The 23,527-nt window shown below is 45.0% G+C and overlaps 1 protein-coding gene across 1 annotated transcript; it reads left to right on the plus strand.

The window, feature by feature from the left end:
• The first annotated feature begins 225 nt into the window (after positions 1–225).
• Positions 226–22,800, plus strand: LOC130374846 (adhesion G protein-coupled receptor F5-like). Its single transcript, XM_056581823.1, has 14 exons — positions 226–281; positions 559–668; positions 742–800; positions 4,902–5,041; positions 8,428–8,647; positions 8,685–8,953; positions 9,620–9,772; positions 11,539–11,729; positions 12,118–12,282; positions 12,697–14,094; positions 17,490–17,531; positions 17,720–17,779; positions 18,921–18,987; positions 19,385–22,800. Exons 2-14 carry the CDS (start codon positions 576–578, stop codon positions 19,456–19,458), a joined length of 2,931 nt encoding a protein of 976 aa, XP_056437798.1. The 5' UTR covers positions 226–281; positions 559–575; the 3' UTR covers positions 19,459–22,800.
• Positions 22,801–23,527: the final 727 nt, after the last annotated feature.

Genomic DNA, 23,527 nt, shown 5'->3' on the forward strand with positions numbered 1-23,527 from the left:
CTCTCCTCCACCCACCTCCACCACCACTCCTCCTCCCACCTCCACCCTCTCTCCTCCACCTACCTCCACCACCTCTCCTCCACCCACCTCCACCACCTCTCCTCCACCCACCTCCACCCCCTCTCCTCCAACCACCTCCACCACCTCTCCTCCACCCACCACCACCACCTCCTCTCCTCCACCCACCTCCACCCCCTCTCCTCCACCCACCTCCACCACCTCTCCTCCACCCAACTCCACCCCCTCTCCTCCACCCACCACCACCACCTCTCCTCCACCAGGTAAGACTGAGAAGGTGGTTAACTCAAATCCAAACCGGATGCACGACTACCTTTGTAGTGTGAGAATCTGGAGGAAACATTTCATTATTAATTACTAAAGTATCACAAGCTCAGATTCACACACGAGGCATTGGTTAAACGGTTGTCGTAGCAACAGAAAGATGTTGTAGATGAGCCAAAGTAGGTCAAAGATGATGATGGAGGACGGAGGATGTGATAGATGACACTCACTGCAATCATGTGAAGGATATGACGCGTGTTCTCTTGTGCCTTTCAGATGAGATCGAGGTGGTCATGTTAATGACCCTAGACCTGACCTTCACTCCAGAACTGAGTAATCCAACGAGCAGCCAGTTCATAGCCCTGAGAGAAAGAGTACAGCCAGTGGTGGGTCTATGTTCGGCCACATTCTGTTCTGTAGACGTGACAGACCTGAACTCACAGTCTGCTTCTCTCACAGCTGGAGGCAAACTATCGATCGCTCACAGGATTCAGGTCGATTAATGTGCGAGGATTCAGGTACCATGTTATTATATCATGCCTAACCATATCAATACCATTTTCATAGGTATTATAGTATATATATATATATTAGTGCTGTCAAGCGATTCACATATTTAATTGCGATTAATCGCATTAATGTCATAGTTAAAGGTTGCATAGGTGATTTGCTTTTTTGGCCATTTTTGCAAAATTACTTGAAATCCTTATCATAACCCGCTTACAGCCACTGAGTTAGAAGTACTGACATGAAAATTAAACTTGTCAATCATCTGTGGAACGTGCAGGGCTCGAAAAACTCCAGCCAATCATATCCATTGCCACCGAGTTTCATTGGACAGTAAGTACGTCAATCAAACGGTCGTACTGCACTCCCCCTCCCCCCCTCCCCCGCGCCCCGCGCGCGACCCCTTCGTGCAGTACTCGTGACCCAGAGCTCGTGACCCAGAGCAAGCTCCTGTTTGTTGTTATCCTGCGGTATCTACTGGAACTAGTTAATCCACATTTGGACCTAGCAGTAGAAGACAATTTCCATGGCAGACAAGACGCCACAATCCCCACCACCACCACCACCACCAGCAAAGAGAAGGAAAACTCTTTTTCAGAGAGTAATTGATAATAAAAACGCTGAAAGAGAAAAACTGAAATCAAGAATAATCCTAGGCGCTGCTTTTGAACGTTGGCGGCAACTGAAGGACGAGAAGGGTCTAAAAACCGATGCTTGTGTGGCGGTTGACCTAGTTTCAAAGTTTATACCGTTTATACTCGGTAATACCGGTGTTGAGACGAGTGTAGCCTATTACTCGGTGTGAAAATGTCCACACCGCGGCAACCCTAGTGAAAACCAGGACTTCCAATACAATTATATGAAACAAACATACATTTTCTAAAAATAGTATTGATTTATGTGACCGTTTAATGTTTATAACATCTGGTGCAACCATAGCCGCGAGAACGTATTCTCAGCAGGGGGTGCTGTGAAAAAAAAACCCGGCCTGCACTAGACTCGCAACTCGCCACATTGATAAAAAAGATATATAGCAGCGCAGCTCAATTACACCAGTGCATGCGCGCACAGTTGAAAATCGATCGTTGTGTTCACTTCCTTCACACCATGGTTCACATCCAGCTGCTCACAGAACAAGTTTAGCGCACCACCGCTACCCTCACACTTTTTCATATAACCTTTTTTCAGCACTAGGACATATGAGCATTAAATAAATGCTGCGTCTCAACATGCCTTGGACAGCAGCGAGGATGACTCGCTTTGCCACGGGCCGAAACAGTTCGTAGCGACCACAGCCAGAGCGAACACAGCGGGGCAGAGGAGTGTCAGGAAGTCTTTGGTGTACACATCAGTACGGCCTATTTGCACTACTGTTTAGTGGCAATGCAGTGTTTTATTCTATGCCTTTTTATTTTCGTATATTATTTCAATTAATACAATTTATTTATTCATGAAATCAAGATCTGGGCTTCAAATCTTTTTTCCAAATATAGGTCGTATTACAATGGGGTTTGTGTTTATATTCGGACCAATACGGTACAGCGGATGCTCACATGACGTTAAGCATTTCCTGGTGCATAATGTGACGCTTCAGAACCTAAAATCCCGTTTCTCCCCGTTGATACGACAACACATAACCGGCGTTTTCAGAAATCTCCACTTTGGTTTTTAGAAATTATCGTTTTCTGTGATAAGACAGGGCCTCGGACAGGGGGTGTTGCAGCACCCCCAAAACCCCTACTTCCCGCGGTACTGGGTGCAATTTACAGCTGAATGTAGTGCCATGTTGTTAAACGAAAACCTACGCTAGCCTGGCTCGCTCTCGCGCATCTCTGTTCGCGCTCGTGCATGATTGCGCGTCCAAGTACTTGGAATGGGTGGAGTCAGAGTCAGCGTTGAAGGGGAGGGGGTAGGACCATTTGAGTTGTGTATTTTCAAAATCTGCTGGCGTTTCGCAAATCGCGTACCCAACCTTTAACTAAAAAAAATTCTATGCTAAATATCCCTTGATTTCTTTGGCCCATTAATTTTTATCATTTTAATGCTCTTATCAACATGGAGAAGTACATCGGCTTGCCTTGTGCAAATGTCATTTTATTGATAACAACATTGGCAACATTGTAGACCATACAATACTTTTGGACAGGTTAGAAAACTGGGTGGGGCTTTCAGGCACTGTCTTAAATTGGTTCAGATCCTACCTACAAAATAGGAACTACTTTGTTTCCATTGGCGACTTTGTATCAGAATCAACCAACGTGATGTGTGGAGTCCCACAAGGTTCGATCTTGGGACCCTCTTTATTCAACATCTACATGCTCCCACTAGGGCAAATCATGCATAATAATAATATTGACCATCATTGCTATGCTGATGACACACATGATTTGCCCTATGTATCGCTATCACCAAATGACTATCGGCCCATAGATCTGCTGTGCCAGTGCATTGAGCAAGTGAAAGACTGGATGTGCCGAAATTTCCTTCAGCTAAATGAGGATAAAACAGAGATAATTGTATTTGGTGCTAAAACGGAAAGGCTTAAAGTAACCCAACACCTTCACTCTCTGTCCCTGAAAACCTCAATCAAAGCCAGAAATCTAGGGGTTATCATGGATTCTGATTTACATTTCGAAAGTCACATCAAATCAGTTACAAAATCTGCATATTATCACCTTAAAAATGTAGCAAGACTTAGAGGGCTCATGTCCCCCGAAGACTTACAAAAACTTGTACATGCCTTTATCACTAGTAAGCTTGATTACTGCAGGTCTCCCAAAACAAATTCTAAGGAAGCTTCAGCTTGTTCAGAATGTTGCTGCTAGAGTTTTAACAAAGACCAAAAAATGTTAACATATTACACCAATTCTTAAATCGTTACATTGGCTTCCTGTAGGTCAGAGAATTGATTTTAAAATCATGTTGCTAACCTATAAATCCCTACATGGTTTAGGCCCAAAATATTTAACTGATATGCTTCTACTACATAAGCCTTCTAGAACACTAAGATCTTCTGAGACCAATCTGTTAATTATCCCCAGAGTAAACACGAAACATGGGAAAGCAGGATTTAGTTACTATGCAACAAATAGCTGGAATAAACTCCCTGAGGATTTAAGACTTGCCCCAACTCTGAGCACCTTTAAAACAAGATTGAAGACTTTTATGTTTGCTTTAGCTTTCTGCTAAATCTTAAATACTTTACCTTTATTTTACTAAAATGTCTTTTTAACTTTCCCTTTATTTTCTATTTTTACCAGAAAAATACATGATCTGATACCAGAGAGAAAGGTTGTATAAGGGTTAGAGTCCTGAGTTTGTTTGTATAAGGGTTAGAGTCCTGAGTTTGTATTTGTGTAAGGGTTAGAGTCCTGAGTTTGTATTTGTGTAAGGGTTAGAGTCCTGAGTTTGTAAGGGTTAGAGTCCTGAGTTTGTATAAGGGTTAGTCCTGAGTTTTGTTGAATAAGGCCTTTGGTCTGGGCTAGAGTCCTAGAAGCTGGGTTAGAGTCCTAGAATATTGTCCTTTAGGTCGGGTTGTAGTCCCGACTTGGGTTCCAGAGAGACTGTTGATCTGATCTTAAATACATTGCACTTTCAATTTTACTTACTAAAAAGCCTTTTTAACTTTCAATTTAATTTTCTCTTAAATACATTGCACTTTCTATTTTACTAATTTCTTGCATATGTTTTCTTTTACTTATCTATTATTTTATTTTATTGTATGACAATGTTTATATGTGAAGCACATTGAGTCTGCCTTGTGTATGAAAAGTGCTATATAATTAAGTTGCCTTGCCTTGCCTATACTGATCAAAACAGGACGATACAAAAAAAAAGCCTATAGTGCAATTAAACGATGAACATACAAACATACTTCCTTGAACATAGCAGTCAGGCTACAGCTTCTTTGTTTTGAGCCAAAGAAGAAAAAATAAATAAAATAAAAAACGTGCGATAAAAAGATTATCGCCGTTAAAATTGGTTTGCGTTAGCGCCGTTAATAACGCGTTTAACTGACAGCACTAATATATATATATATATATATATATTCAGATCGTAGATTACATCCTACATGATGGGGCTGGATGCTAACGGACTGTTCTGTTTGCCAGCGCGGGAAGTGTCGTCGTCGACTTCACTATCAGGACGACCAGGGTGGTTGATGGAGAGCTGACGGCCGCCAACGACAACCTGGGGCAGAGCTTTGAGCCCATCGCCGCGGTGCTGAGCTTAACCACCGAACCCTTCATCAGTCAGTCAAAGAGAGGATGGAGACTCATACTCATGATACTGACACTCATATGATACTGACACTCATATTATAGATACTGATACTCATATGATACTGATACTCTGATTATAGATACTGATACTCATATGATACTTATACTCATATGATACTGATACTCTTATTATAGATACATATACTCATATGATACTTATACTCATATTATAGATACTGATACACATACTCATATGATACTTATAAGTATCTTATGAGTATCAGTATCATATGAGCATAAGTATCTATAATATGACTATCAGTATCATGAGTATAAGTATCATACGAGTATAAATACTCATATGATACTTATACTCATATGATACTCATATGGTACTGATACTCATATTATAGATACTTATGCTCATATGATACTGATACTCATATGATTGGTACTTATACTCATATGATACTTATACTCATATGATAGATACTGATACTCATATGATACTGATACTCATATTATAGATAGTGATACTCATCTGATACTGATACTCATATTATAGATACTTATACTCACATGATACTGATACTCATATTATAGATACATATACTCATATGATACTGATACTAATATTATAGATAGTTATACTCATATGATACTGATACTCTTATTATAGATACTTATACTCTTATTATAGATACTTATACTCATATGATACTGATACTCATATTATAGATACTTATACTCATATGATACTAAGGGCCCTATTTTAACGGTCTGAAACGCAAGTGAGAAGCGCCAAGCGAAATTAGCTTTGTGGGGGGTTCTATGGCGATGTCGCTAGTTTACCGGCGCGAAGAATGACTCTTGCGCCCGGCGCATATCTAAAAAGGGTTGGTCTGAAGTAGACTAATTACCCGTAGGTGTGTTTTGGGCGTAACGTGCAATAAAACAATGAGAGTGCCAGCTCCCATCCCCTATAAGAGCCATGAGCGCATTTGAATCTGACGAGTTGATATTTTGACAGCGCGTCTGCAGTCTCCCATGAGACAGCTGCACATTACAATAACAATTAGGGCATAGTCGCTTTTATCCAAAGCGACTTACATCGGTTAATACACACATTGACAGACCGACGGCAGAGTCAACCATGCAAGGCGACCGCCAGCTCGTCAGGAGCAGTTAGGGTTAAGTGTCTTGCTCAGGGACACATCAACACTCTAGCTAGGAGGAGCTGGGGATCTAGCTAGCAACCTTTCGGTTACAAGACAACTGCTCTACCTCCTGAGCTAAGCCGACCCACATGAATTTCAAACTTCAAATGGCTCATTTTATGGCCAAATAATAAGGCCAAATTCACGCATGGAATAAGGTTTTATTCCACAACTTCAGAAATACTGAGTCCTCAAATAAATTTCGGCAAAGAAAACTTATATGATATAACATATATGATATGCTGTAACTGTGGTTCTATTTAATGATATATACGCAATACATTATAAACATCGTTTATCAGTATTGTATGCATTATTGTTGTCGACTTGTGTTCCCAATATGCATGTGTCCCGCCGTTAATATACATTGCTATGGACTGTATTATGCGTTACGTGTTTAGTTTGCGTGTGTTTAAACAGATGGACGCACACACTCGCGCCCGCATTCATTCATTCTTTTTAACACTCGCGGTAAAACAATGTTTTCTCACGATCAAATACTCATCAATCCTAAAAGTTATGGGCTTGTACACGATGTCTGTGTCAAGAAAATATGTGTTTACTGTACGGTGTTTGCAGATGCATTGATTTAAAAGTACAACTTATTACCGCTGTATCAGCTGTACTTTCCAAAATAATTTACCAAGAATGTGTGGCTAGGTAGATGAGAGGAGTGTATGGCTAGGTAGATGAGAGGAGTGTATGGCTAGGTAGATGAGAGGAGTGTGTGGCTAGGTAGATGAGAGGAGTGTATGGCTAGGTAGATGAGAGGAGTGTATGGCTAGGTAGATGAGAGGAGTGTATGGCTAGGTAGATGAGAGGAGTGTGTGGCTAGGTAGATGAGAGGAGTGTATGGCTAGGTAGATGAGAGGAGTGTATGGCTAGGTAGATGAGAGGAGTGTATGGCTAGGTAGATGAGAGGAGTGTGTGGCTAGGTAGATGAGAGGAGTGTATGGCTAGGTAGATGAGAGGAGTGTGTGGCTAGGTAGATGAGAGGAGTGTATGCGCGAGGTGCACAAGCAACATTATGCATGCGCCCTTAAAATAGCATCTGAACAACGCGCCACTGACTTTAAACCAGGTATTCCCTGGTTTGTGGCGCAAGTGGTTTCTGAACCTGTAAAATAGCACCAGGGAACGTTTGCGCCAGAACACGCCTCCTCCTTTCGCCAAACCGCCCCTTGGGGCGCAAGATCAGTCCCTAATTTACAGACACGTGGCGCAGGAGGGAAAGGAACGCTCTGCGCCAGTTGCAAACTAGCAACGACACATGCGCCAGTGATTAAGTCGATTACGCCGGATGCAAGATAGGGCCCTTATACTCATGATACTTATATTATAGATACTTATACTAATATGGTACTTATACTCATATGATACTTATACTCATATGATACTGATACTCATATTATAGTTACTTATATGATAATTATACTCATGATAATTACTCATATGATACTTATACTCAAATGATAATGATACCCATATATTACATACTTATACTCATATGATCCTTATACTCCTATATTTATTTTCCTAAGATATTTATACTCATATGACACTTATACTCATATGATTGATACTTATACTCATGATACTTATACTGGTATGATATTTATAATCCTATGATAGATGTTTATAGTATTAGTATCTATCATAGGAGTATAAGTATCCATCAGATGAGTTTAAGTATCATATGAGGATAAAACTATATGATAGATACGTATACTCATACTCATGATACTTATACTCATATGATACTTATACTCGTATGATAGATACTTATACTCGTGTGATAGATACTTATACTCGTGTGATAGAAACTTATACTCGTGCGATAGATACTTGTACTCGTACGATAGATACTTGTACTCGTACGATAGATACTTGTACTCGTACGATAGATACTTGTACTCGTACGATAGATACTTGTACTCGTACGATAGATACTTGTACTCGTACGATAGATACTTGTACTCGTACGATAGATACTTGTACTCGTACGATAGATACTTGTACTCGTACGATAGATACTTGTACTCGTACGATACTTGTATTCGTACGATAGATACTTGTACTCGTACGATAGATACTTGTACTCGTACGATAGATACTTGTACTCGTATGATAGATGCCCCTGCACATAATCCTGTGATATTCATGTTTGTGAAAGCCTCCACTCTGCCCTCCCCTGACAGGCCCTGACCCCATCACCTTCCACTACCCGGTGTACACGGGCCAGAACCGGACACTGACCTGTGGACCCCCGCCTCCCCAGGCGGGCATCGGGGTCGTGACCGGCGTCTCCTGGACTCTGGGCACCAATCCCGTCCAGAACCGAGGCCGCTTCCAGATAACCAGTAGCGCCACAGGCTCCATGCTGACCATCAGCAACCTGGTCCCCTCGGACAGGGGTGAGTCCCGGGGGCCCGAACACTCACCTCCACGCCGTCAGCATCGCCCATGTGTTGAGTGGTCATGTCCGCCTCTGTGCCTCTTGTCATTGGTTGGTCTCAGGTGCATTCACCTGCACGCTGGTGAGCGGAGGAGCTCTGAGGTTCATCCAGCGTGGGAGCTTCACCACGACGACCCTCCTAGCAGCTCCCGTCCTCCTGGTCAAGAGAGAGAGCAACGCCGTCTGTAGGGGCGGCGTCATTACAGATACGCCGCGGAGATGCTGTGTCCAGCCGCCCTACAGGGCCCAGTGGGTCGGTGTGACACCAGGTAAGCACCACCCTACAGTCACAGCTCCAAGGACATCCCGGTTATTGTGGTGAGTGCTGCAAGCAGCGCTCAACTATTTGGGGCCCTACTCCTTCCACAATTTTTCCACCCTAGAGACTACCATTCCACTTTTTAAATGTTCATATTAGTTTGGAATCGCGCGCTACTATTCAAATGTTTTAAATATTTCTAACTCTTTAAGATATTCTACTTTTGAAATATTATTTTTTATGATGGAAGCCTTTAACCTTCATTCAAACACTTAACAAATCAACACAATTTGATATTCAAATATATATAAACAGATTTTAAATATGTATACTTTTTTAAATAAAATGATTTACATTTTATCACAAATGTTTTCAAACTTCATCACTTCAGCTATTTGTTTAACTTGTTTAACCATTTTAAATTTTAAAAATGGTGTGCATGTTTACTTTGTTGACTTGACTTTTGAACTCTTTACGTCTTAAACTATGTGGCTTTACATAAACATTTTCTCAGGCTCACTTTGAACTACAGCACTCACAACACATTCTCAGTAGGAAATGTATTATTTACTACAGTCCTACCATCAGGTAACGTCCTAGCTTCAGAAAAAGCTTTTATGTACATCCAAAAATAGGAATACACAGGATGTGAATGTTCCCGCCCTTTGTCCACCAGGAACAGTGCAGGAGAGCGTGGAGCAGGGAAACAACTGTGTGCAATATGACTACAGGTTCGACTGCACGCCCACCACGGTTACCAACATCTGCCGCGTCATAGGCATCCCCGGCTTCCAGGCCAGCAGCCGGCTCAACATCATCACAGCAGCAGGTCAGAGGGGTCGAGAGGCCTAGAGAGACTAAGTCTAGAATAGTAACACTCGTGTTGAAAGCTGCTGTAGGTTACATTTGTAAAGAGGGAAGAGGTGATTGCATTCCCTCACTGCAGGGCTCCAGACTTATTTTTTTCACTAGGAGCACTGTGGCCCCTAAATTAAAATTTTAGGGGCGCAACCAGAAATGTTAGGGGCACACACCGTTGATCAACATGCCAATCAAATATTCACATTTCTACTAATTTCCAGTGTATTACTAATAACTATTTTGATAATAGATGAAGCAATTACAATGTGCTGTTTCAAATTCAGTGTCACATTTTATTATGATTCTCATCTATCCCAACGGTTTCGAGGTTTGCGTGTGCATGCGTTCGACAAGTACGGAAGCGACAGTTTCACGGGAGTGCGCCCGCTTGTCCTCCTCTCTGCCCGCTCGCCTCTCCATTGAGAATGCATCATCAGCCCCGACAAACGCCTCCCGTGTGAAAAGCCCTTTATGGCACCTGAAGCAGAGTCCTGCACTGGTTCGGGTGACCCGCACACTTTGGATGAAACGAGTCGGGTCGGACGCCTGAACAGCCCGGGTCGGGCGCAGGTTTTGCGATTGCGAGCGAGACTTCACCAGTGCTGGATATAATCAGGAGCGGAGGAGTCAACTAAAACCGTCAACAGTGGATGATGTGCTTTTTTTGCACAACAATCTAAAGCACCAAGCAAAACACCAGATATCGTAATTCCCATCTAATGTTTCTAATTTTCCATTGGGTGCGGGTCGGGTGTCGATATCAATTTATAGCGGGCTGGTCGGGCTACTGTCGGAACATGGGTCGGATGCGGTTTGAAGTATTGCGGGTACGGGCGGGTGCGGGGTTTGTAAAATAAGACCCGTGCAGGACTGATTTGCACTGGCACACTAGCCGAAGGTCGGAAGAACGAGTCAATAGTTTGCTTGCTCATTGTAAACGCACGTAGCAGGTTGTGAAGTCTTTCTCCTTCGCACAGACGTTTACGCGCGCTCGATAATCTCTAGGACCCTCCCCCTCGACACATAAGCGCCATTCCCTATCCTTCTTACAATCATCGGCCTGCTAAAGATTCCGGATTCATTGACGCGCCCCTTCTACGTTTAACGCGTAAAAAAAAATGGGCAAATTTACTGGTCGCACATGCGCAACCAGACGGAAAATTCGGTCGCACACTCTCAAATTCTGGTCACAAAATGCGACCATTTGGTCGCAGTCTGGAGCCCTGCCTCGCCGCTGGTGGTGGAGCCATGATGATGTTTTGAGCACCGATGTGGTTGACCCCGAACTCATCAGGGATGCCCTCATTGGTCCGAAATTAGCGCATTTCATTTGACAGAAATGTATAAATCATAGCTTTTCAAGTTATAGCTCTAAGTATTATAGATATCATAATAGTAAGTATCCTGCCTGCATCACGTCTCAAAGAAACACTAGTGTTACTATCGCCACATGTATAGTTCTATAGTTATAGCTCTACAACCAGTCGAGGGATGCTTCTTGGGCGGTATGAAACTCAGAAGGTAGAGCGAGTCGGCTGGTAACCTGAAGGTTGCTAGTTCGATCCCCGGCTCCTCCTAGCCTAGTGTCAAGGTGTCCCTGAGCGAGACGCCTCACCCTAACTGCTCCCGACGAGCTGTAAAGCGCTTTGAGTGGCCACTGGTTAGGAAAGCGCTGTATAAATGCACTCCATAAAAATGCCGTCCACTCTCCTCGTGTTTGTTTGTCGTGTGTAGCAGTCATCTGCAACAACACGCGGTACGGCGAGGGCGAGCTGGGGGACGAGTCCCGTCCCGGGTGTGGGCCCGGTTTGGAGGGGGAGCGCCTCGCTGTGTGCCAGGCCAGCGGGGTGTGGCTGACCCAGACCAACACCTGCATCAACACCTACATCTTCACCAAGATCAACGACCTCCTGACCAAGTCCAAGGTACACAGGGGCATTTAGCAGACGCTTTTATCCAAAGCCACTTGCAGCAAGTATATTTGTCAGAATAAAGAGAAACATTATATTGCTGTAGGACTCGGTACAGTAAGGAAGTTAATAAAAACAAGTGACAAGCACTAACAATCGCTAGGCTAACCCATTCCAAGTATACAACAAAGATAGCTAGGATAAGATGCTACACAATGCTAAATACTATTTTTAAGTGCAAGGATGTACAACATACATTAAGTGCCAGGATGTACACCATATAATAAGTGCGTAAGAAAGAGAGGGGGGGGTAGGGGGTAAGATTATCCACTGTACAATAATAATATAACACAATATGCTTCATCTTAATAAGTTGTGGATATTTCCTTTTATCTCTTTTCAGATTTCGAATCAGGGTGATGTTCCAACGTTAGTGGGAAACCTCAGCGCCGTGGTCAGCGACAATCAAACCCAAATAACGGATTCCCCGGTCACCATTTCAGCCATCGTTGACATCCTGACCAACGTGGGCAACGTGACCACGATCATCGTGGAGGACACCATGCAGGTGGGTGGGGTCCCCCCCCACAGAGACACAGTGACACAGTGACACACTGACACACTGACACGCTGAGACATTGACACACTGACACACTGACACAGTGATACAGTGACACACTGACACAGTGATACAGTGACACACTGACACAGTGACACACTGACACAGTGACACACTGAGACATTGACACACTGACACACTGACACAGTGATACAGTGACACACTGACACACTGACACGCTGAGACATTGACACACTGACACGCTGACACGCTGACACACTGACACACTGACACAGTGATACAGTGACACACTGACACAGTGACACAGTGACACACTGAGACATTGACACACTGACACACTGACACGCCCTCCGGGTGCACACAGGAGGAACCAAGTGCTCAACCCACGTCCTCTCTCTGCAGAGCATCCTGAACACGGTGGATGTGATCGTTGGCAACAACACCATCGGATCGTGGGCTGATCTGAACGCCAACCGATCCCTCAACACCAGCTCCTTGCTCCTGAGCGCCATGGAGACCATCACCCAGTTCCTGAGCGGGGACGACTTCTCCGTCAACACGTCCAGCATCCTGCTGAACAGAACCCAGTTCAGCGACTCCTTCATGGCCGACATCAACTCCAGCCTGGTCATCAATCTCCAGAACACCAACCTCACCGACACCTTCATCACTACCATCACCTTCTCCACCCTGAGCAACGTCCTGCCCCCCCGCACCAACGCCAGCTTCAACGCCAGCCAGGACGCCAGCGCCACCGGGCCGGAGATCCTGATCAACGCAGCGGTGGTGCTGATCCAGCTGAACGGGTCCAGGGCGCTGCGGCCCAACCTGACGCTGTCCTACCGCAAGCGGAACCCCTCGCTCACCGAGGACCCCCAGTGCGTCTTCTGGAACTTCCAGCTGCTCGACTTTCAGGGTGGCTGGGACGACGAGGGATGCACCTTCGTCTCGGACGTGGACGACGTGGTGGAATGCAACTGCGACCACCTGACCTCCTTCTCCATGCTCATGTCCACGGGCCTCCCGCCAGGAGCCGCGGAGGCCCTGGACATCATCACCTACATCGGCGTGGCCATCTCCATCGTGAGCCTGGTCATCTGTCTGATCATCGAGGCGCTCACCTGGAAGGCCATGACCAGGAACACCACCTCCTACCTGCGCCACGTGTCGCTGGTCAACATCGCCGTGTCTCTGCTCATCGCCGACATCTGGTTCATCATCGGCGCCGCCATCACCTCGGAGACGGACCCGACGGAGATGGTGCCCCCGGCGGCCTGCAGCGCGGCCACCTTCTTCATCCACCTCTTCTACCTGGCGCTCTTCTTCTGGATGCTGGTGTCGGCGCTGCTGCTCTTCTACCGGACGGTCATGGTCTTCTCCCACATGTCCAAGGCCACCATGCTGGCCATCGGCTTCTCGCTGGGCTACGGCGCGCCCCTGGTCATCGCCGTGGTGACGGTGGCGGCCACGGCGCCGCAGGTTCCCCAGGGGTACATCCGGGACAACAACGGCTGCTGGCTGAGGTGGGAGGACACCTTCGCCCTGCTGGCCTTCATCATCCCGGCCGGGGTCATCGTCTTCATCAACTTTGTCATCCTGATCGTGGTGCTGACAAAGATGCTGCGCCGCGGCGTTGAGAACAGCCACTCTGAGGAGAAGAACACGCTGCTGGTCATCTTAAGAAGCGTGGCCATCTTGTTCCCCACCTTCGGGCTCACCTGGGCTCTCGGTGTTGGGGTGATGGTGGCTCCGAGGAATTTGGGGCTCCATGTCACCTTCGCGCTATTCAACTCCTTACAGGTATGTGGACGTCATATCGTACATTTACATTTAGGGCAGACGCTTTTATCCAAAGCTACTAAACGACTTGTTGCGGGTTAACCAGAAGTCTTGATTAATGGGTACATAAAGCACTCAAAATATGTAAATCATTCATAAAATGTCTCCAAAATAGTGTCCAGTTATTGTCGTTTTTGGCAGCAACGGGTGCGTTTACACCAAATGTGAAGGGGCGACATGACTCCATACAAAGTCAACGTAGAGACACGATTCGGGCGAATTTTTCGCTAGAGAAAACCTGCGACAAGTTTTGATTTGTCGCCTGACATTTTCGCCCAGCACAGGCGAGCGCGCTGACAAGGATTTGCAGCGCGACAAATTCACTCGAGTTGAAATATTTCAACTTTGCCGTTACATTCGTGTGATGACAGCCAACCAGCGTTCAACAACGTGGCCATTGAGTGACAGGCGTAACGTAACAGCCAATCAGCGTTCAACCAGCCAACCATTCCCTGCAGTGCAGTCCGGTGTGAACCGCAGCATGGAGGAGTAAGTGATTGTTGCCGTTTGCGACTCCCGGAGCTCTATATATAATATTATACAAATTTCTGTGCTCCTCCGGACGGCCGTAGAGCGGGGAGCTCTCGTAGGGATTGGGCTTCTCTGGGTTTGTTTACCGGCATGGCTATGGTTTTCGGTCTTGTGTGTTCCAACGGTTTATTAGGTATCTAATAAATCGCTTTCTAATCAATACTTCATTCACTGCCTCTTCCGTGGTCATTACAATATTATGAATAGACGGCGTTGGGTTCCCTACGTCTCTCCCTCTTCCACAACAGGCAAAGACATGCAATAGTGGTTATCTCGGCCATGGCTGAGAATGAATTGGCATGAAGCACCGTTGGCGGGCAAAAGATGTGGCGCAACAAATTCGCCTGACAAAACTTTGTTTTTATTTACAGTTTATGATTTGTCGCGCGACAAAACTTGGGCGACAACGCAAACGGGCGACAAATGTCTCTTTTGGGGTGAACGCCTGCCATTCGGCGATGACGTCACGTTGGGGAGACGTGGTGGAAGGTAGCCTCAGCCTAGTACTAGAACTATGGCGTCTATGGTGGCAAGAACCACAAATAGCATGTACGATGGCCCACAGCCGTATAATTTTGAACCTGTCAGACGTGAGAGGACGAATGAGGAATTGCCGAGAAGAAAGCCAATTAAATGCATGGTCAGAGGAGAATGAGTGGAGAGTTGCTATAATTTATCAACGCAGCAACGGGCGCTGGAGCTAGTCAATGAACAGCAGTGAATAGCACAGAGTGAGTGTCAACCTTTCTTTATATCTAGCGACAGCGATTATGTTGCTTGCCAGTCCCACCTGTGAAATCCCCCCCAGATAATCCCTAATTTAATCCTCAGGAGGACAGAGTTATAGCCTAGGGGCATTGTTCTTTGCCAAGTAGTCGATTAATGCATTGCATTGTTCTGTGTGGCAGTTCTGGATTAAACCGAACACTGAGAACTCACGTGTAGTCATGTCCAAATATATATGCCTGTTAGTAGTTAGGTACAGAGATTACACCGACAATTAGTCTTTAGCCTACATGACGACACACACACGCACACACTTTACAACTTTGATAATCCAATATGCTATAGTAGCCTATTGTAAAGCAACACTGACATAGGAGTCTGCCTTTGCTAAAGTTGTTTGGATGCACGTTGATTTATAACAAGGAGAGGCAAAGTTGTGCATTACAATGCAAACACGATAATAATTGGCACCAATCTGGCGCACAAAGAGCAATCAACTGAATAAATGCCAGGTATAGCCTATCGGACACACAATCAGTGCACTTGCAAATGAGTGCCTGCAAGTATGACCGATCGTGGTGTGACATTATTTAACCATCAATCTACCGCGAACACGATCAGAAGATGTACATTGAACACATACACAAAGCACATTCGTCCAACCCGGCGGATGCTGACAGACAGCCCAGAACAAGCCAACCATCACCAAGGCGGGTGTGCTCTCTCTCACACGCCCGTACACAATCACTCCAACTTGTCCAACTCCAAGGCTAGGCTGCTTCACTAAGACCACAACTAACCACAAGGCCTTCATAACCATGCAGTATGCCGAAGCCGGAAAAGACACACGCACAGTCACACACACTCATCTTATGCAAAACAAGTGTGTGAGTGATACACTCTGGTTTAGCTTCCGCTTGCTATCCGTTTTTAGTATGACTTCTCAACATTACGTCTTTCTTCTGTTTGGCGCACATGGCTAATTTGCAGACGCGCACAGGACTGGCTGGCTCCGCTTGCAAAAGATTATAACATAGTTATCTATCTATCTATATATCTATCTATCTATCTATCTATGCATGCGTCTAGTTTTAATGCAATGTATTTTGTGTATTTCCAGTCAGACTTGTTGTCTCCCTTGTTCTGTGAGGTCTTGAACGCCAACTCTCCTGTGTGAGCCGAATCCCCTAAATGAATTCCCGAAGATTTGTGTCGTTTGGTATTAATAAAGACTTGATTAGGCTATCTAATAGTGGGCTATTCCCCACTATTCACGGAGCCTGAGGTGAATAATTGTTTAGTATATACTACGTGAACACTCCAAAAATAATCAAGATAACACTTTTTGCCGGGGCGGGATTTATTTGTTTTTATTGGCGGTTTATTTATTTTTATTAGCGGACATTTTGCTATGAAAACAATATCCCAAGTTTGAAATCTCAATCATGGGATATTGCCCAATATCCCGAGATAGCGAACCAATCAAATTGCGCCCTTTTAGGAGGTTCACGTGTAGCATATACCTATATATATCTATGTATCTGTATAATCTGCTGAACACTCTCTTACTAGTATCTACTCTCAAGGGTCTCAATGCGGCTGTGGGCCGTGTCTCCCAAACGTGACATGCATTCTTGGGGAAATGAAAAATCAATCGCAAATCGCTAAAATAGTACCTACCTTTTCGTATTACATTCCGTTTTGTGATACCTAACAACATAAAATACAATGGCTAAAAGTTTAATCTTTATTACCAACAAGCAAATTGCACAAATTTGTTGGAAAATTAACCCTGCATCATGGCCTTTAAACTTCGGTTAAACATTTAACAAACCAACAAACTTGAATGGCAACAGTTTAATTTCTTACCCGCTTAGCATATTTTCAGTTGGTCTTCCGTTGACGCTAGAGCGTGATGACGTCACACGCTCCAGCTTGGGCTTGAAGGTTCAGAAAGCGTTAGGTCCACTAGCAGCGCTGAACCACAGGGGGGCGCTGGGCCCCAGGCTAGATTTTAAAGCTCAAGAGTTGAGATGCGTTTTATGTAATGTTGATTTGCGAGGATAAAGTGTTCTCTTCACCTATAATTTTTTTTTCAGGGGTTCTTCATTCTTGTGTTCGGGACTCTCATGGACCCCAAGGTATGCTATCTTTGGGCAAAATGGAACAAATTGTTTACTTTCACATTTCTGAATATCTGAAAGACTACTATGTATTGATGACCCCTGTAATAAATCAAGTATTTCCTTACAGAATGGAGTGTATACAGTCGTGGTTTTAACGTTAAAATACAAAATAAGGATTTGTGACCCGCTTGTTGCTCCTTCAGATCCGAGCTGCTCTGTCCAGAACCATCCCAGCCCTCAACTCCTCCTCCAACCAGACCCGGGTTCGTAATCACCTCCATCTACCTCCATCATCTACCTCCATCTACCTCCACCTGTTCTCCATCTACCTCCACCTGTTCTCCATCTACCTCCACCTGTTCTCCATCTACCTCCACCTGTTCTCCATCTACCTCCACCTGTTCTCCATCTACCTCCACCTGTTCTCCATCTACCTCCATCTGTTCTCCATCTACCTCCACCTGTTCTCCACCTGTTCTCCATCTACCTCCATCTGTTCTCCATCTACCTCCACCTGTTCGCCATCTACCTACCTCCACCTGTTCTCCATCTACCTCCACCTGTTCTCCATCTACCTCCACCTGTTCTCCATCTACCTACCTCCACCTGTTCTCCATCTACCTCCACCTGTTCTCCATCTACCTCCACCTGTTCTCCATCTACCTCCACCTGTTCTCCATCTACCTACCTCCACCTGTTCTCCATCTACCTACCTCCACCTGTTCTCCATCTACCTCCACCTGTTCTCCATCTACCTCCACCTGTTCTCGGTTTAACTTGAGCTTATATTATTAAGCATATGTTGCACTCACCCACCCCAAACCCTACCTTAACCACCCCAAACCCTTACCTTAACCACACCAGACCCTTACCTTAACCACACAAGACCCTTACCTTAACCACACCAAACCATACCTTAACCACACCCTTACCTTAACCACACCAAACCATACCTTAACCACCCCAAACACTGACCTTAACCACACCAGACCCTTACCTTAACCACATCAGACCCTTACCTTAACCACACCAGACCCTTACCTTAACCACACCCCACACCAGACCCTTACCTTAACCACACCAAACCATACCTTAACCACACCAAACCCTTACCTTAACCACCCCAAACACTGACCTTAACCACACCAGACCCTTACCTTAACCACATCAGACCCTTACCTTAACCACACCAGACCCTTACCTGAACCACACCCCACACCAGACCCTTACCTTAACCACATCAGACCCTTACCTTAACCACACCAGACTCTTAACTTAACCACACCAGACCCTTACCTTAACCACACCAGACCCTTACCTTAACCACACCAGACCCTTACCTTAACCACACCAGACCCTTACCTTAACCACACCAGACCCTTACCTTAACCATGTGTTCTCCAGACTACCAGTGGAGGAGGATCGTCGACTCGCAGATGGGCGCTCCTCAACAGGATACGAGGACGACGCGGTGAGGCAGACAGACAGGCAGACGGACAGAGGGACGGACAGAGAGACAGACAGGCAGACAGAGGGACAGACAGACGGACAGAAAGAGGGACGGACAGACAGAGAGACAGACAGACAAGACAGAAAGAGGGACGGACAGACGGACAGAAAGAGGGAGGGACAGACTGACAGACAAAGGGATGAACAAACAGATAGACAGAGGAACAGACAGACAGAGCGACAGAGGGAAGGAGGGAGGGACTGACGACTGACAGACAGACGAAGAGACAGATAGACAAAGGGGCCGAGCGACAGACAGACAGAGGGATTGATAGACAGACAGAGGAACAGACAGACAGACAGACAGAAGATATCTCCGCTCACCTTGACACGCAGCATGTTTTTCTCTCCGCTCCCAGGTGCGTACCACGTGATGAGTGCGGCTAACACCAGCAGCTCCAACACCGCATCGGAATCCTACCTCAACATTTGATTTTGAACGATTGTTATTCAATCTTAAAGGGATACTTCACCGGTGGAGATATGGAGGTTATATGAAGTACATAATTATATGTATCATAAATGTGCAAAAAAAATTGAAATCGGCTAATCCTAGCCTGAGAAAAGGCAGAAAGTGTCTCTCCGGCTCAAAAGTAAGAAATCCTCCAACTCCCACAGTGCATTGCGCTCGCTGCACCGCCCGCCTGTTTCCGTTTGGAGGGGGAAGGACCCGTGGTCCTAGCGCGAGTGGTGGCGAGCAAACTTTGTGTAAACATATCCCTGTGATACGTTGACTAGTTTAGACTCCTGCCCTCTTTTTTTCAAACGCATGATTTGTATATTACTGTACAGCATAAAAACATTTGCTAGTAATTACAGTAGCTCAGCATATCAAGTATTTGTACTCAACCTTTTCTCCCCAGTTGAAATAAGTGTTTGTCTTATACAGCAGGCCTACTTTAGTATAACAGCACTTGGGTTAGTAAACAAATCACAACAACAGACATGAATTTGACATTTTATTCATGAAAAAATATGAACTATTTGCAAAAATAAAACGTGCAGGGTGCGTTTGCTAGAGACAAAATAGTCACAGCTCATCTTGAGCATCTAATGTCTCCCATAGACATCCTATACATGGACGCAGCATTGGCTGCTGGGACGCGAGAAATGCGGCCGCCATCTTGAAGTGTGGATGGGGAGCCAGGGAGCAGCATGAAGTCCGAGGGGAGGTTGGAACAGAGGATGTATTTCTGCTTGGGGAACACAGTTTGGCATCGACAACCACCATTCGGACGCGTTATCATTGGTTGTGTGTGTGTTTCATAAGATAAGGCTGCACCACATTGCCAAACTCTCCTCTTTTGAACTTCAGAAAGGAAGCACGAGAAAGAAGCTATGCAAAACAGTCCTCTTTCAGGGTTTTATTCCCACACAGATATTGATATTTTTTACATTCACATTGCCTTGCATACACTACATTGGTCAGTCTGCCTTTACCCCGACTGCTTTTTATTGCATTTTGAATTTCACTCCTAATTCATGATAATTAATTTGACTGGAGTGATCAGCTATCACTAGGAAATCCAGATGATATTCTGGCTCCATTTCACACTAAATTTAACATAATACAAAACAAATATACCTCTGTTGGTAAGGTACGCCCTCGGCAGGTTAAATTACCATGGTTAAACTCAGATACTCAAACTCCTTAAACAGAAGGCTTCATCTCTCAAACAATTTAGATTACATCGAACACCTGATAGCAAAAACGACTTAATAAAAATAAGAAATCAATGCACTACTGAAGTACGCAAGGCTAAGCAGGGCTGTACAGTGTGACAGTTTTGATCGCATTTGCGATTGAAATATTTAGCGTGCGAAGATAAATACAAGTCCACTCGCACCGGTGCGAAAGGGTGAGAAGGCCCCGTGCCGAAAAAAAATACGTCTTTCTGTACGGCTTTCTGTATGGCACTGCTAAGCGCGAGTGTGTGGGAGCATGATGGGAGCGTTGAATGTTGGGAAATGTATTTCCAGTTATAGGCTCGCCAGTTCCGCTCGACTACTAAAAAACTACATTTCCCGAACATTCACACGTTGAGGAAGAGGCTTTGTAACGGTCGCGGGAAATTCACTTTTTAAGCAAAACAGAAAAATGAAAAGGTATTTCCCAGTATTCGGAAGTTCTTCTTCATCAAATAAAGATGGAAACTTGTAAAAAGAATCCACGTATGGAAGAGATTGACTCGGCGACCACAAGCACGGAACCGGCACCTTCGGACGAAGCCGACTCCACCCATGACTCCGTCTCGGCCAACGGGAAAACGTACAGGTTAGGGATGCAAACAATTAATCGATTATCGATTAATTGTCGATAAGAGATTACTCGATTAAAATAAATTACTTGCAATTAATCGCATTTTAACCCGTAATTCCCCAACCGTCCACGTGAGGGCGCACTTGACGCCAGACGTACTTGACGCACACGCGGGAACACAAGCGGGAACACAAGCAAAGCAGGGCCGTGTTCCAATACCCGTACTTCCATGAGTATACTTAAAGGAAGTATACTATCCGCACTGGCTACTACGTTAATTTTTCAGATGTGAGTGCTGTTCCAAATCGAGTAGGCTACTCCGTGGTGCACTAACCGGAAATTACGATCACGACTGCCGCCGTGGCTCCTCCCCCGCAATAAACATCCCGCTTTGAACGGTGAACTCTTTACGCCTAGCAGCTATAAAAAGCTATAAAAACTATAAAAACTACAAAATGACTATTAATGCAGGCTATGTGGAAAATGCGCCGACTTTGGCTCAGCCTGGCTCCGCCTCTTCTGCTACGTAGCTAAGAAGGCTGCCGTTGAGTACGGGGAGTGTCCTTCGATCCACACTTCACGATTAGCCCGTTTTGAGTACGGCATCCGGGTCCTTGAAGTATACTTCTTCTCGCCGGATCTGAATTGAAGTACTGCGTACTCAAATTTTGGCTAGTAAGTACGGACAGTACGGGTATTGGAACACGGCAGGACAAGACAAACGAAAAGCGGGACACTGACACGATGAAGAGGGCAAAACGGAGTGCAGTATGGAGCCACTTTAAGTTGGTTAATGACGACAAAGACGCCAAATGCACAATATGTGGAAGTATTTTTAAGTACAACAACTAAACGACTTCGTTGAATTACCACCTAAATGTGTCACATTCAGAAGGAAATTCAGCTTCTCAGAAGAATTGCCGCTTATCAATTAATCGATCATCGATCGATAAGATGAAACAACTATCGATTAATGAATTACTCGATAATTTGCATCCCTAGTACAGGTTTAACCCCCAGTGGTTAAAAACGTTCAATTGGCTGGTCTACGACCAATCCAAGAAGTCTATGTTTTGTAAATATTGCCTCGAGGTAGGGGAAAAGACATCAGAGGTTAATAAATAAGTGTTTGTTAAATTTGTAATAATTACTTAATTTTGTTGAATGTGTTCACCACTTCTGGCTGCTGATCACATAGTTACTTTACTATTCAATATGTTCATTGTCACTTTACTGTTGTTAAATTGGTTCATAAAGTGTTACTTTTGTATATACGTCCTATTCTGTTCATATAGTATTTTTATTTTTTTGACTGTAGTATACGTGCTACCAAAATAATTGTTGTGCTACTGAATTTTTTCGCTTGCTAGCACCAGTGCTACCATTTTAAAAAGTAAGCGTACAGCCCTGCTAAGACAACATATTTCCAACAGAAAATCACCCAATCCGCTTCAAACCCAAGGTCTCTAGGGCAGACTCTTACGCCCCGTGCCCACTACCTCCGTCCGTTTACTGATCCCCATTGACTTTGAATGGGGACGGACGCGCAATGCATTGTGGATCCGTCCGTTCCATTGGAGCCTTCGGCTCAGTCAAGAAGTTGAAAAATGTTCAACTTTTTCGGCAGCGACGGATCCGTCATCCAATCAGATCGCGTATGCAAATTTAAGCACTGTGACGCGACTCGGGCTCCGACGATACTGGAAAGCGGGAAAGCGGGTCATCTTGCATCGCAACAAGCAGGAAGTAGCTGGAAGAACCCAGCGAAGCGATTTGATTGGCTGACGGATGCCTCTGCAAAGACTACTCCCCCATCAGTCAGCCACGCCTTTCCACGTCCGTTGACTGACGGTGCAGTGGGCATGTAGGGTAACGCCCCGTGCCCACTACCTCCGTCAGTTGACTGATCTCCATTGACTTTGAATGGGGACGGACGCGCAATGCATTGTGGATCCGTTCGTTCCGTTGGAGCCTTCGGGTCCGTCAAGAAGTTGAAAAAATTTCAACTTTTTCGGCAGCGACGGATCCGTCATCCAATCAGAACGCGTATGCAAATTTAAGCACTGTGACGCGACTGACGATGAGTGGGAGGGTGACCCTATGGGGTCGTGAACTATAACCATGAAGTGAAATGAGCCTGGAATAACAGGGCATTTTCTTTTAAATTGAATCCAAAATCATATGTAATATGTCTCATATTGGAGATTTTGGTTGGCTTTTACTTTGAAAATCCACATCAGAA

The sequence above is a fragment of the Gadus chalcogrammus genome, chromosome 21, assembly GCF_026213295.1.
Source record: "Gadus chalcogrammus isolate NIFS_2021 chromosome 21, NIFS_Gcha_1.0, whole genome shotgun sequence".
NCBI classification, from domain to species: Eukaryota; Metazoa; Chordata; class Actinopteri; order Gadiformes; family Gadidae; genus Gadus; species Gadus chalcogrammus.

What these genes read in the sequence shown, in the direction of transcription:
- LOC130374846 (XM_056581823.1), top strand. Translation starts at nt 576, where the DNA reads ATGTTAATGACCCTAGACCTGACCTTCACTCCAGAACTGAGTAATCCA. An exon ending in AACCACCGAACCCTTCATCA is followed by an intron (nt 5,042 to 8,427) that starts GTCAGTCAAAGA and finishes CTCCCCTGACAG; the next exon opens with GCCCTGACCCCATCACCTTC. An exon ending in GTCCCCTCGGACAGGGGTGA is followed by an intron (nt 8,648 to 8,684) that starts GTCCCGGGGGCC and finishes CCACGCCGTCAG; the next exon opens with CATCGCCCATGTGTTGAGTG.